Source organism: Hippoglossus hippoglossus, chromosome 16 (genome assembly GCF_009819705.1).
Source record: "Hippoglossus hippoglossus isolate fHipHip1 chromosome 16, fHipHip1.pri, whole genome shotgun sequence".
In the NCBI taxonomy this organism is placed as follows: domain Eukaryota; kingdom Metazoa; phylum Chordata; class Actinopteri; order Pleuronectiformes; family Pleuronectidae; genus Hippoglossus; species Hippoglossus hippoglossus.
Window position 1 is genome coordinate 415,663 of NC_047166.1, and position 13,620 is coordinate 429,282.

At 46.6% G+C, this 13,620-nt stretch overlaps 2 protein-coding genes and 1 long non-coding RNA gene across 4 annotated transcripts in view; 1 reads left to right on the plus strand and 2 right to left on the minus strand.

Moving 5' to 3' along the window:
• The window catches only part of iqgap3 (IQ motif containing GTPase activating protein 3), a 16,486-nt gene extending 10,221 nt beyond the window's left edge, over positions 1-6,265 (plus strand). Inside the window, exons 25-38 of the mRNA XM_034610736.1 lie at positions 1-41; positions 139-363; positions 455-595; positions 1,530-1,614; positions 1,782-2,014; positions 2,115-2,247; positions 2,594-2,696; positions 3,406-3,547; positions 3,668-3,755; positions 4,195-4,407; positions 4,807-4,967; positions 5,056-5,181; positions 5,837-5,945; positions 6,021-6,265. The exon at positions 1-41 is cut by the window's left edge and continues 123 nt beyond it. Coding sequence (XP_034466627.1) covers positions 1-41; positions 139-363; positions 455-595; positions 1,530-1,614; positions 1,782-2,014; positions 2,115-2,247; positions 2,594-2,696; positions 3,406-3,547; positions 3,668-3,755; positions 4,195-4,407; positions 4,807-4,967; positions 5,056-5,181; positions 5,837-5,945; positions 6,021-6,134 — 1,914 coding nt within the window. The 3' untranslated portion in view covers positions 6,135-6,265. The remainder of the gene's footprint in view (positions 42-138; positions 364-454; positions 596-1,529; positions 1,615-1,781; positions 2,015-2,114; positions 2,248-2,593; positions 2,697-3,405; positions 3,548-3,667; positions 3,756-4,194; positions 4,408-4,806; positions 4,968-5,055; positions 5,182-5,836; positions 5,946-6,020) is intronic.
• Positions 6,266-7,157: 892 nt separating this feature from the next.
• LOC117776641 lies at positions 7,158-7,845 on the minus strand. Its single transcript, XR_004616466.1, has 2 exons — positions 7,583-7,845; positions 7,158-7,502 (listed from the first exon to the last, which is right to left on the minus strand). It is a non-coding gene; the product is annotated as an uncharacterized LOC117776641 (long non-coding RNA).
• A 1,130-nt stretch (positions 7,846-8,975) lies between these two features.
• On the minus strand, positions 8,976-11,803 carry LOC117776631 (ankyrin repeat domain-containing protein 34A). Of its 2 annotated transcripts, none has more exons than XM_034610743.1 (2): positions 11,669-11,803; positions 8,976-11,156 (listed from the first exon to the last, which is right to left on the minus strand). In XM_034610743.1, the coding sequence occupies exon 2, from the start codon at positions 11,055-11,057 to the stop codon at positions 9,465-9,467; it is 1,593 nt and encodes a 530-aa protein (XP_034466634.1). In that variant the 5' UTR covers positions 11,058-11,156; positions 11,669-11,803; the 3' UTR covers positions 8,976-9,464. The 2 variants fall into 2 exon arrangements, with proteins under 2 accessions (XP_034466634.1, XP_034466633.1); XM_034610742.1 differs by having other exon boundaries at positions 8,976-11,109; positions 11,669-11,772.
• Between the last annotated feature and the right edge of the window lie 1,817 nt (positions 11,804-13,620).

Sequence of the window (13,620 nt, forward strand, 5' to 3'; positions counted from 1 at the left end):
CTGCTGCAGCTCTTCACTGAGGCGCTACGCTACGAGATCAGGTGAGACACACACACACACACACACACACACACACACACACACACACACACACACACTGTAATACACACTCATCAATACTCTGTGTGATGGTGTCAGCCTGAAGGTGGATCAGCCTCAGGATGTGGTCACAGGAAATCCCACTGTCATCAAGATGCTGGTGAACTTTTACCGTCGCGCTCATGGTCAGAACGTCCTGCGGGAGGCGCTGTGTCCTGCTCTGCAGGACGTCCTGCAGGACCGGACTCTGAGCATCAGGACTGACCCAGTGGATGTCTACAAGACCTGGATCAACCAGACTGAGAGCCAGACCGGACTCAAGAGGTCTGAGTACACACCTGAACACCTGTCTGTCCCACCTACTGCCCCTTTCTCTGTCTGTCTCACCTGTCTTGTCTGTCTCACCTGTCTGTAGCACTCTACCTTATGATGTCTCACCTGAGGACGCTCTGTCTCACCCTGAAGTTCAGAGAAGAATTGACGTCTCCATTATCAACCTGAAGAACCTGACGGACCGAGTACTCAACGCAATCACATGCAACCTGCACAAGCTGCCGTACGTCTCCACCTCCTCACCTCCTCACCTCCTCCCCACTTCACCTCCTCACCACTTCACCTCCTCCCCACTTCACCTCCTCACCACTTCACCTCCTCCCCACTTCACCTCCTCCCCACTTCACCTGTCCACCACTTCACCTCCTCCCCACTTCACCTGTCCACCACTTCACCTGTCCACCACTTCACCTGTCCACCACTTCACCTCCTCCCCACTTCACCTCCTCCCCACTTCACCTCCTCCCCACTTCACCTGTCCACCACTTCACCTCCTCCCCACTTCACCTGTCCACCACTTCACCTGTCCACCACTTCACCTCCTCCCCACTTCACCTCCTCACCACTTCACCTCCTCCCCACTTCACCTCCTCCCCACTTCACCTCCTCCCCACTTCACCTCCTCCCCACTTCACCTCCTCACCACTTCACCTCCTCCCCACTTCACCTCCTCACCACTTCACCTCCTCCCCACTTCACCTGTCCACCACTTCACCTCCTCCCCACTTCACCTCCTCCCCACTTCACCTGTCCACCACTTCACCTCCTCACCACTTCACCTCCTCACCACTTCACCTCCTCCCCACTTCACCTCCTCACCACTTCACCTCCTCCCCACTTCACCTCCTCACCACTTCACCTCCTCACCACTTCACCTCCTCACCACTTCACCTCCTCCCCACTTCACCTGTCCACCACTTCACCTGTCCACCACTTCACCTCCTCCCCACTTCACCTCCTCCCCACTTCACCTCCTCCCCACTTCACCTCCTCCCCACTTCACCTGTCCACCACTTCACCTCCTCACCACTTCACCTCCTCCCCACTTCACCTGTCCACCACTTCACCTCCTCCCCACTTCACCTCCTCCCCACTTGACCTCCTCCCCACTTCACCTCCTCCCCAGTTCACCTGTCCCCCTGACGTTGTCCTCTCAGGTACGGGTTGCGTTACACAGCGAAGGTTCTCAGAGACGCTCTGAAGACGAAGTTTCCTGACGCCAGCGACGACGAGCTCTACAAGGTGAGCAACAGGAAGTAGAGCCCGGAGGCACTCCTTCACAATAAAAGCGTCTTTCTCATTTACATATACACATATGTCTTGAACCTGTGTAAATATTTGAACAGTAGAACCTGTAAAAACATTCCGGTTGTTAAGAACCTTCAGATTTGACATGGAACCTCTGACAGATCGTAGGTAACCTGGTCTACTATCGCTACATGAACCCGGCCATCGTGGCTCCGGACGGGTTCGATGTCGTGGACCGGTCGGCCGGCTCGTCCTTGCAACCGGAGCAGCGTCACGTCCTGGGCTCTATTGCTCGCATGCTGCAACACGCCGCTGCCAACAAACGCTTCCACGGAGACGGACACCACGTTAGAGCTCTGAACCAGTACATCAGCCAGACTCATACCAGGTTCAGGTCAGTGTCGGCGTAACCATGGTAACCATGTGACTGTGGTTCAGGTTCTTGCTCGTTACAGAAGAGAACGACATCTGACTGCTAACCCTAATGCTAACAGGAAGTTCCTGTTGAGCGTGTGTGACGTTCCTGAACCTGAGGAGCGATTCAGCGTGGACGAGTTCTCCGAGCTGCTCGTTGTCAGCAGACCCGTCATCTACATCTCTGTCAGTGAGCTGCTCAACACGCACAAGGTGAGCACACACTGGGCCTGGACCTCAGTCTGGGCCTGGACCTTAGTCTGGGCCTGGACCTCAATCTGGACCTGGACCTCAGTCTGGACCTGGACCTCAGTCTGGGCCTGGACCTCAGTCTGGGCCTGGACCTCAGTCTGGGCCTGGACCTCAGTCTGGGCCTGGACCTCAGTCTGGACCTGGACCTCAGTCTGGGCCTGGACCTCAGTCTGGGCCTGGACCTCAGTCTGGACCTGGACCTCAGTCTGGGCCTGGACCTCAGTCTGGGCCTGGACCTCAGTCTGGGCCTGGACCTCAGTCTGGACCTGGACGCAGTTTACTGTTTCCTCTGTGTTTCTTTGTTCAGCTGTTGTTGGAGCATCAGGACGTTTTGTGTGCCGACTCCTCCGACCCGCTCAGACTGCTGCTGCAAGACCTCGGACCAGTGCCCCCCCTGCAGGAACTCACTGGTACTGCAACGTCTACTGCAGTGTTCCTACTTTATTATTAATAGTTGATTCATTAATTAGATCAAGAAACAAAGCCGCGGCATATTTATAATGAATGAATGTTTGACAGAATATATAATCTACCTACTAATTTCACAAATGTCTGTCTCTTTGTGTTTATTATTAATCACAGAAAGTTCAGTGTTGAGTTATTTTTAACACGTGATTCGTTCAAAATTAAGATTGTCGGTTGTTTAACAGACTGAAAAAATATGAAACAATAACATCACTTGAGTAAATCATTCAAACTTATATATAAACTACACATACAGTATAAACAGTAATAAAGACAATTCAGCTTCATTTGATGAAAAACATTGATTGTAAACTCTTCAGTGCAGATAAACCAGGGAGGATGAACAGAGTTTTCTAACTTCACTCTGCATCACAGACTGTTTATAAAAAGCTCTGAACACAAACTATAACAAGTGACAGAATGTTGTAGAAGACGACTCACTAATGACGAGAATCATTTTGAAGTATCAACACGAGAACACAACCTGTGATATAGTGTAAGAAAACGCAACATTACAAACGCACACGTTTACAACGAAACGGAACTATATATTTATTTAATTCTGTAAATTGTGAACAGCTTCAGGACTTGATGAGTCAGTGCCACCATGAGGAACATGAGGATCTTCAGGTCTGAATGTTTTCTGTCCTCCAGGAGAGTCTTCATTAACTCCATCAGACCCAGAGTCGGCTCTGACTCACAGCTGTAAGACCGAAGTTTCTCTGACTCTCACCAACAAGTTCGACATCTTCAACGACTCCGATGACAAACCAGACGCCAGAGGTCTGCTGCTCAGGTAACTGAGCCTGTTAGCATCACCTGCTTGTGTTAATTAGTCTGTTACCTTGCTCATGGGACTAAGATCAGTTATTTTGCCTTTTATGATGTTTTTAAAACTATCGCAAAAAAATTCCAGCACAAAGCAGCTGATCATCGACGTCATCAGGACTCAACCAGGTGACACTTTGAGTGACATCCTGAGAAGGTCCCCATCACATGACCAGGTAACTCACACACATTCATACGTGTTTACAAAGTTACAGCGACCCTAACCCTCACATCGTTACATGAATTAATGAGATGAGCTGGTTGCTAACTTCAGCTGAAGTAAAGAAGTGATTGAAACAGAAGAAAACCAGAGTTAGCAAAAGAACTTGGTGAGTAAACGTTAGCTAACATAAACTGCGAAGCAATAGCTGACTTGTTAAGGTAACTTAGGTTGTTAAGCCTCCAGTCAGTCGTTGATCGCCAAGACTCCAGGTGCTCTGTGATGGGACAGGGTGAAGGACGGGTTCGGTCAAGCTAGGTCAGGTTGGGATACGTTAGTTCAGGTTCAATTAGTTTAGGACAATTTAGTTTAGATCACCTTTAGTTTGGTTGGGTGTAGTTAGGTCAAGTTAAGGTTACGGTAAGACAGAAACTGTAAGTGGTTTGTCCAAACAGGAAGTCTGCCATGATTGGCTGATGCAGCGAAGAGCACGACAAGATGCTCGAACCCCTGAAAAGATGAAGAGAAACCAGTCATTGGTCGCTAACGGCAACCTGAGTCTGGAGGAGAAGAAGAGGAAGATTCTGAGGAGTCTTCGTCGTCTAGAGGGACTCGGTGTCCTGACATCACCTCAGACTGAAAACCAAATCTTACAGATGATTGCCAAGGTAACACACACACACACACACACACACACACACACACACACACACACACACACACACACACACACACACACACACACACACACACACTTCTTGTTCCTTCACTGCTGACCAATCAGAGCTCTTGTTAAAAACCTTCATGAAACGGTTAAAACCTGTCAGATGTTGTACGACGCCTCCTGATTTAAATTACAATAAAGACATAATCTAATCAAAAGAATTTCACAATAACTAAAGTATATACATGACGGTGAGTTCATGACGTTCTCATCAAAACAACAGAATCCAGTGACTTTGTAAATCTGAAGAAACATTGTCACGGAACTAAACATCATGTGATTTTAAAAACCGGGTTAAAGTCTTTTAATCACACACACACCCCCCCCCCCCCCCCACTTACAGGACATCCGGCAGCAGCGTCTGCGCCGTCAGCGTCGGGGGGCGGAGCTACTGAAGCTCCGTCACACTCTGAGCAGTCTGGAGGTGAAGAGCAGCTTCCAAACTGAACAGGTGGACTACTACAGACATTACATCACTTCCTGTCTGGACAATCTGACTACCAGGTACAGGTGGAACATCCCACTTTCATTGGCTGTTTGAGTTCCTCATCACAGAAGATTGAAACACTGACTCAATGTGATTGGTTGACAGTAAATCCAACAAAAAGAAGACAGCAGAGAGCACAGGGAAGAAGAAGCCTCCTGCACTCAGTTACAGCGCCACCCGGCTGCAGGAGAAAGGAGTTCTGTTGGAGATCGAAGACCTGCCTCCGACACAGTGAGAACACGCGTGTATACGTCACGTTATTATACGACGCAAATTGTAAATCTCAAGCGTTTTAACGTAAACCGTTAAAAACTCATGATCTACTCTCTACTATGTTGGAGGGGGGGGGGGGGGGGGGGGTGAAGTGTCTGAGTCCACAAAGCACTTCTGGAGTTTCAGGTGTAAAGTGTCAGAGCAGAATCAACTGAAGTAACTGGTGACGTTATAAAACAACAGAACACAACGTGTCTCATTCTGCTGCTGTGGTGTCAAGCTGTCCCACAAGCCCCCGACCTTCATAGTCCACTCAAAATGGCGTAATTTACACTGTTTTAAACCTAAATGTCACAGACGGAAGTAGTGATGTTACCGTGCCCCCTGTGCGAGAGCTCGTGTGCCAACGTGAACACGCCTCCTAGGAGGATATCGGAGGACATTTACAGGGACACCACAGTATCTTTCTGTTGTATTATTATGTTTGAAGAAGTGATCACCAGTTACTTCAGTTGTTTTAGATTCTGCTTTCTGCTTTCCCCCCCCCGCCCCATCGTAGTGCTGAGGAAATAATAAAGGAATTTCAATTTATCAGTGAACTATCCATTTAATGTCGTTAGCTGTTTTACGTGTTTTAGCATCGTAAACAGTTGTGTGTGGTTTCCTGTTCCAGGTTTAAAAACGTGGTGTTTGACATCGTTGCTGGTCCAGAGCGAGGAAGCTTCAGAGTCAAAACTCGGTTTCTTGGAGTCGAGATGGAAGAATTTCTGCTCAAGTACCAGGTACAGACCAGGCCAGATCTCATCAGTCCTGCTGGTATGTTACCTGCAGGTGAAAACTCTCTCTGTGTGTTGCAGGATCTGCTGCAGCTGCAGTATGAGGGCGTGGCCGTGATGAAGATGTTCGATAAAGCGAAGATAAACGTCAACTTGCTCATCTTCCTGCTCAACAAGAAGTTCTTCAAAAAATGAACCTAGTGATGCTCATACTTTACACTCCTATCTGTGTTGATGCATCTCATTACAGTATGTTTATATGCCACTGTGTCCTACCGAGTGACACATCTTTAACTCCTATCTCTGTTTATGATGTTTTTGTGAAAGTAACGTGAGATCAATTCAAATGAATAATCGTGATGATATCAACTTTAAACATTTGATTACACAGTGTCTGTCCTATCTTTGTAATGATGTGTCACTATGGAATCTGTCTGTTTAACAAAGTGAGATTTCTTCCTTCACTTCTATCTGCACCAACCTGAACTGTGTCCTCTTATTAAAGTGTACGGTGAAAAGATGTCTCACTGTTTAAATTTGAGTGGGTTTTAATGTCTCGTTACAGAATGTGTTTTTGTATCCTTCAATATGAATCAGAGGGAAGCATCTTTGTCCTATCTCTGTGACTAGTCCTGTGTTTGACTAACGAATTTTAAAGGAGTGAGACATCATTCCTTCTACATATCACTATCAGTCAAATTAAGTTTTTCTGATCAATAACATCTGATCAATATTAGTCTGTTTTTAGTTTGTTCAGTTTAAAAAAATAAAAACTGATGGATCCTGAAATTGAACTGACGAGGTGACGGTTTGTTAACTAGCTGGTTAAGTAACTGACAAGTTGTTGGTTAAGTAACGGCTCAGTGATGAACTTTATTTCTTCTGGTTGGTTAAACATGAACCAGGTTTAGTTTCAGACTAAATTATCCTTTTAAATGACGAGTGTATCGTCCCTGCTGGTTTTCCATCAGTCCACTTGGATCTGAGGACCAGGTGAGTTTCACTTCATGATGTTTCACGTCGTATAAAACCAAAAGTTTGTTACTCAGGAAAAAAAAACTAGTTTCTTGAAACATTTTGGCCTGATGTCTCCATGACGTTTGTGTATATACGTGTTCATATGTATGTAAATATATATATATACATCCAGCTGATGAAGGATATATATATATATGAGGCTCAGGTCAGTAAATCACTCTGACCGGTGAAAGTCACTGTTGTTACAACAGAAGATGAAACAAGTTTTTATTCCACAGTTTGCGTCACAACCAAAGAAGAAAAATAGATTCACACAGATTCAACAAACGTTTCTGTCAGCTGACGGGATTACAAAAATACTTTTAGTTTAAACTTCAAGTATCAACAACAGCAAGGTCCGGACCCACGTCTGAACCAGATTCAATCAGTCTGAACTAGATTTAACCAGACTGAACCAGATTCAATCAGTCTGAACTAGATTTTATCAGTCTGAACCAGATTCAACCAGTCTGAACCAGATTCAATCAATCTGAACTAGATTTAACCAGACTGAACCAAATTCAACCAGTCTGAACCAGATTCAACCTGTCTGAACTAGATTTTATCAGTCTGAACCAGATTCAACCAGTCTGAACTAGATTTAACCTGTCTGAACTAGATTTAACCAGACTGAACCAAATTCAACCAGTCTGAACCAGATTCAACCTGTCTGAACTAGATTTTATCAGTCTGAACCAGATTCAACCAGTCTGAACCAGATTCAACCTGTCTGAACTAGATTTTATCAGTCTGAACCAGATTCAACCAGTCTGAACTAGATTTAACCTGTCTGAACCGGATTCAACCAGGCTGAACCAGATTCAACCTGTCTGAACCGGATTCAACCAGTCTGAACCAGATTCAACCAGTCTGAACCAGACAGGTTGACAGGTTCCACTGTTCACATCATGGAGAAACGGTTTTGGAATCCAGATCAACAGTGAATCAGCTGAGGAACAAAACTCTTCAAATATGAAACAGACTCTGTGACAACCAGGAGAAAAACTACAACTTCACTTCCTGTAGTTTTTAATTGTTCCAATATTTACAGTCACAGGGAAGATTCAGAAACCATGGCAACCACAGCGATGAGTTGGAATTGATGGAACAGCTGAACTCGGTGTGTTTGATTGGTTCATCAGCTGCAGTTTGTTAATGATGATGTGTGGCCTGTTTGACTCACTGCCTGGTCGTCACGACGACGTAACAGGATTCTTAATGTTTATTTTTCTCGTTTTCATCAGTGGTGAAACATTCTTTAGTTTCAGTTTGTGAACAACTTCTGTGCTGGATCAGTCTGAACTGGACTCTGGGCCTTTGTCCTTTGACCTGTGGCTGAACCAGGAGTCGTTCCGGTATTTACAGACAACACAGCGTCTTTGAGAGTTAGACCTTAAGTTTCGTGTGTTGCGACGTTTTCTCTGTGAAATAAAGATTCATTTACACTGAAACAGTGAAAAGTTACTGTATGAACAGCAAAGTCGATTCATTATGAATGAATGAAACAAAATTCATTATGTTATTTTTAGTTTTCAGAGCCTCCGACCGTCTTCTTCAGCTGGAACATGGACACGACCTTGGTGCAAGTTAGTGCGTCTGTAAACATCAAGTCTGAGCGTCGTCACATTCATCAGTTTTTAAATGAAGTGGATAAAAGAGGAAGCTTCAGGAAAGTGACGAAATTTGAACCCAGAAAACTTCCTGTGGTTCATCAGACGACGACGACGACGACTCGACAAAACTCCGAAAATAAATGTTTCATCTGATCGAAACCTGAACTCCACAGTTTAATGTTTCCTTAGCAAAGATTATATGAAACTAAATAAATGTCATTAATTTCTGACCTTTCATTAAAAATGTGACATTTAACTTAACGACAAACTGCGAATTTTATTGACTTTATATTTTCTTTTTTGTTTCGTATTTGTCCAGCAGATGGTGCTGCCTTCAGACTCCTCAGTTTCAAAGCAAAATAATCTCAAACACGTTTCCTGGTCGTCGACACTTTAAATCGTCGAAGGGGAGACAAACGTTCGCGTCGCTTTTCTCTGTGAAATAAATATTTTTCTACTCGACTGGAGGAAATGTTATATTTTGAAGAGTTTGTGATTGGTTCAGCTCAGAGGGAACTTGGGCGACTCAATCAGGACCTGAACAGAAGAGACCTGCTCATTTAAGTCCGGACTCTGGATTCATCGACAGTTCAGTCGTGAAGTCAAAATATCTAAGATTCATGTGAATGCAAACCTGAAGCTCTTGAAGCAGGTGTCACATGACTCCACCTCTGAGATTTACTTCACGAAGTTTTCAGGAAGTTCTGTTTGTTACAACCTTAAATTAATCTGATGTTAACTCAGAATCAGATTCTAGTTTCAGATTTAAATCTGGTTTAACGGAACTCCTCGTAGATGCAGCTCTCCACAGATACAAAGATGTGGTTTTAAATGTGTTCGTCATGGTTACATCTCTTCAGCTACCCATCATGCCTTGCTTCGAAGCCTCCTGTCATCAATCTCCATTGGACTCAACGACCTTCTCAGCCAGAATCTCCTGGAAGGTGGAGAGTTGCTTCATCTGCTCCGTCTGCATTGAGTGTCTCCTCATGAGTTTCTTTTTCATCTTGAAGTCCAGCCCCCTTTTGGGCGAAGCCGGGGCCACCGGGACCAGGATCTTGTGTGCAGCATGAACCGGGGAGGTGGACTTACCATTTGAACGGATGTCGGGGATGGGTCTCTGAGGGTTGATGTTGAGTGGAGGCAGGAAGCCAGGTCTGGTGTGGGAGATGTGGTCCAGCAGGAGAGTCCCAGAGCCTCTTCGCTCCAGGATTCCTGGGGGACGGCGGCGCATGGTAATGGGGGACACAGAGTTGGGGATGTTCTCCAGTGACTCCCTGGGGGAGCTGGTGAACAGGGACATGGGGGAGGCATTGTACCTCCTCCGCTCCACAGACACCCGACCCGAGTCTGGAGATCCAGGGATGGACTCTGGACAGAGGTGAGTGTCTGACTCATAGTGCTCCATCCGGGTCAGTTTCGGATAAGCCAGGACCCGAGCTGGAACTGCCCCAGGTCCTCCAGCATTTTCCTGTGACTCCGGGGCCGTGTTCCTACGATACAAGATCTGGTGTTGTTGAACTTTGTCAGCCCAGGAGCCAGAGAGGGTGGGGCAGTCCTCTGAGCAGGACCGGTCCATGAGTTTGGGGGAGCAGGGGTCATGGGTTTCGATGCTGTGTCGCCGTGACAGCAGAGGTCTGACCGGCTCTGTGATTGACAGGCCGTTAATCTCAGCAACCGTCCTGCTGAGATCACAGCAACTCTCCTCCTCCAGACCTCGGTCTACCCGGTCCTGAGAAACGCTGCTCAGCACCGAGGGCGCCACCAGGCCCCAGGGCTCCGAGTTCAGCCTCTTCAGCAGTTTGCGAGGCGGGGGCCTCTTCTCACCTGGAGGTCGAGCTGAAGGTAAAGGTAAAGCTGATGTGAGGGCAAAGCTGAAAATCCCTTCGTCGCTCTTATCTCTTCCTGGGGAGGAGGTGGCGATCTCCACCTCCGAGGGAGACATACAGGCCGGAGACAACTTATCCACGATAGCTGGGGAGGGGGGAGAGTTGAGGTACTGTTTTATCTTCTTGGTTCCTGACGGAGACGTGTCAGTGGTGATAATAATAACTTCCTTGCCTTTTGCCTTGCAGGCATCAAGCAGGACCTGCAGGGTGTCATGGTCGCCTTTGTTGATAGCATGGACGAGGGCGGAGGATCCAGAGTAATCTTTGAGGCTGGGATCAGCTCCGTTCTCCAGCAGCACTGTCACCACCTCCTTCCCCGCCTGCTCGGCACACGCATGCATCAGCGCTGTCCTGCCGCTCTTATCTGGGATGTTTGGGTCCGCACCTTTCTCCAGAAGGTAACGCAGCATCCTCTGCCGGGTCTGCGGGTCATCGTAGCTCCCCAAGCAGGCGGCGGAGATGGGGGTCTCTCCGCGCTCGTTGCCCTCATTTATGTAGGCGCCACCCTCGAGCAGCAGGCGGGTTAGCCTCAGCTTTCCCTGGAAGACGGCTTTGAGGAGGGCATTTCCCTCGGTCTGCAGGGGACCTCCATCTCCCATGATCCCTCACCTCAGACTCCCTGAGCACCGAGCTTAACACTGAGCAGCCGTCCTTCACGAGACGTCACATGAGGAGGAGAGAAAACAACGTCAGTTCACCTGTGAACAGCCAATCATGACGGAGCAGATAATGAGATGCTGATGTGACGCTGTCGTCTGATCCCTGCAGGATGTGCAGATGTGGACGAAAAACCAAAACAAGCGGTTAACCAACTACTGACCAAACAACTGGTCTGTTAACTACAGTCGGTGGTCGTCCTTTTATACAGTCACTGATGATGAGGAGGATGAAGATGATGAAGATGTCAGACTGAAGGAATTCTGTTCTTTTTACATCAGTCTCTGACGCAGTGATTTCTATATTTACACACCAGTGTGAGTCTGTGTGTGTGTTTGTCTCTGTGTGTGTGTCTCTGTGTGTGTTTGTCTCTGTGTGTGTTTGTGTGTCTGTCTGTGTGTGTCTGTGTGTGTGTGTGTGAGATCAGATAAACGCTGTATTTACTGCATCATCCTCAAACCGTCACATTTGGCGACACACACACAGAGACACACACACAGACACACACGGAAACACACACTCAGCTGATGAAGAAGATGAAGTGTTTTCTTACCGCAGAGATGAAGAACGTTCATCGTTAGTTATCGATGATGTTGACTGAGACTGAGCCGCTGCATCGCTCCTCCCCCCCTCCCTGCTCCTTCCTCCCCCTCCTGCTCCAGAGCCGCTCCAGCAACATCCAGGTACCCCCCCCCCCCCCGACCCCCGTCACTGTCCACAGTCAATGAGACAAAGATCGGGTAAATACTGTCACATCATCTGCATCGCCCCCTGGTGTCTGCAGGCCGTATAGGTCATAAACCTCCTCCATGTTAGCAGATGGGACCAAACAGAAAAATCAAAGTAGACGTTAAATAAATGTTTGTAAAGATGTTTCTGTCGTTTCAGCTCGTTCTTCTCTCTCTGATGTTTGTTCAAGTGTTTCTGATCAGTTTGGTTTGAATCACTTATTTGATGATATGAAAACAGGCTGAGACGTGATGATTGACAGCTGACACTGACTCCTGATTGGTCGAGAGCTTGAGTGGGCAGGACTTTGATACCACAGCTCCAAGATCACTACACAGACTCTGACTGTAAATGACATCATCACCACAAGGTGGCAGAGTTTGAATCCGAGATAATTTAGCTTCATTCTTAGAGGAAGTAGAGACGTGTGCATTCATTCATTTACAGTCTGTCGTCAAGACCTGGTCCAGGACCAGGACCAGGAACACGAACAGGATCTGGACCAGGACCTGGACTCACACAAACCTGATCACAATTTAAATCTGTGTCCTCACCTGTCTTCAGTGTGTGAGGACAAGAACTCTGACTGGTCCTCACAGAGATGGAAATACAGCTACACACACACACTGACTGTTACTACTATGGAAACACAGTTTCTATGGTAACAATGTGCTGGATTCCTGCAGAAGTGTTTCCACAGCAACATACAGTTCCCTACACACACACACACACACACACACACACACACACACACACACACACACACACACACACACACACACACACACACACACATACTCACACACACTGACAGGATTTGCTGACGTAGCAGAAACTGACCTCAATCTTCATTTATATCATTTGTATTTATAGAAATGTACTACAGTCCTGCTCACCATTATTGGCACCCAAGAAGTTTAAGTACATAATGTGGAATATCTCCTGAAAAAAATGAATCAAGTGAAACAACTTTTTTCTATAGAGAATTCGTGTTTGATACAAAAGAGCAAATGATAAACAACAATTTAAAACAATAAACAATGGGGGGGAAATAGAAAAACTTAAAGCTTGCTGTGTCACTGATATTGGCACCCTTTGCTGTAAATCAGTATGGAAACACATTATGACTCACCTGTGGTAAATCACAAATGAGAATCACCTGTGATAAATTGTCTGTGCCCATGTGACATTAATTAGCCAATGAATGATGACTTCCGTGTTTTAAAAAGCCACCTGTTATTCCCTGTTCCTTTGTCACAATGGTGAAGACAAAGGAGCTGTCTGAGGACATCAGAAGGTCTATTATTAGCATACACAAGACCTCCAAAGGGTATAAGGCCATCTCCAAAGACCTTGGTATCCCTGTTTCAACAGTGCGTAATGTTATTAAGAAGTTTGCCAAGCATGGAACTGTCAAGAACCTCCCTGGACGTGGGGAGAAGAGAAAAATTGATGAGCGAAGTCTTCGAAGGTTGGTGCGAATGGTGGGAAAAACACCACGTCAAACATCCAAAGACCTGAAGGCCAACCTGGAACAGTCTGGGGTCATGGTTTCAACAAGTACCACACGCCGCACACTAAACCAAACAGGGCTTTATGGGCAAAGGCCAAGGAAGACACCATTGCTGAGGAAAAGACATAAAAAGGAACGACTGATCTTTGCCAAAGAGTACCTGGACAAACCGCAGTCCTTCTGGGAAAATGTTCTGTGGACAGATGAAACAAAAATAGAGCTTTTTGGCAATGCACACCAACAGTTTGTTTACAGACAGCGCA

Bases quoted from the DNA above. Each gene is read 5' to 3' on its own strand.
- LOC117776631 (XM_034610743.1), bottom strand. From the start codon at position 11,057: ATGGGAGATGGAGGTCCCCTGCAGACCGAGGGAAATGCCCTCCTCAAA.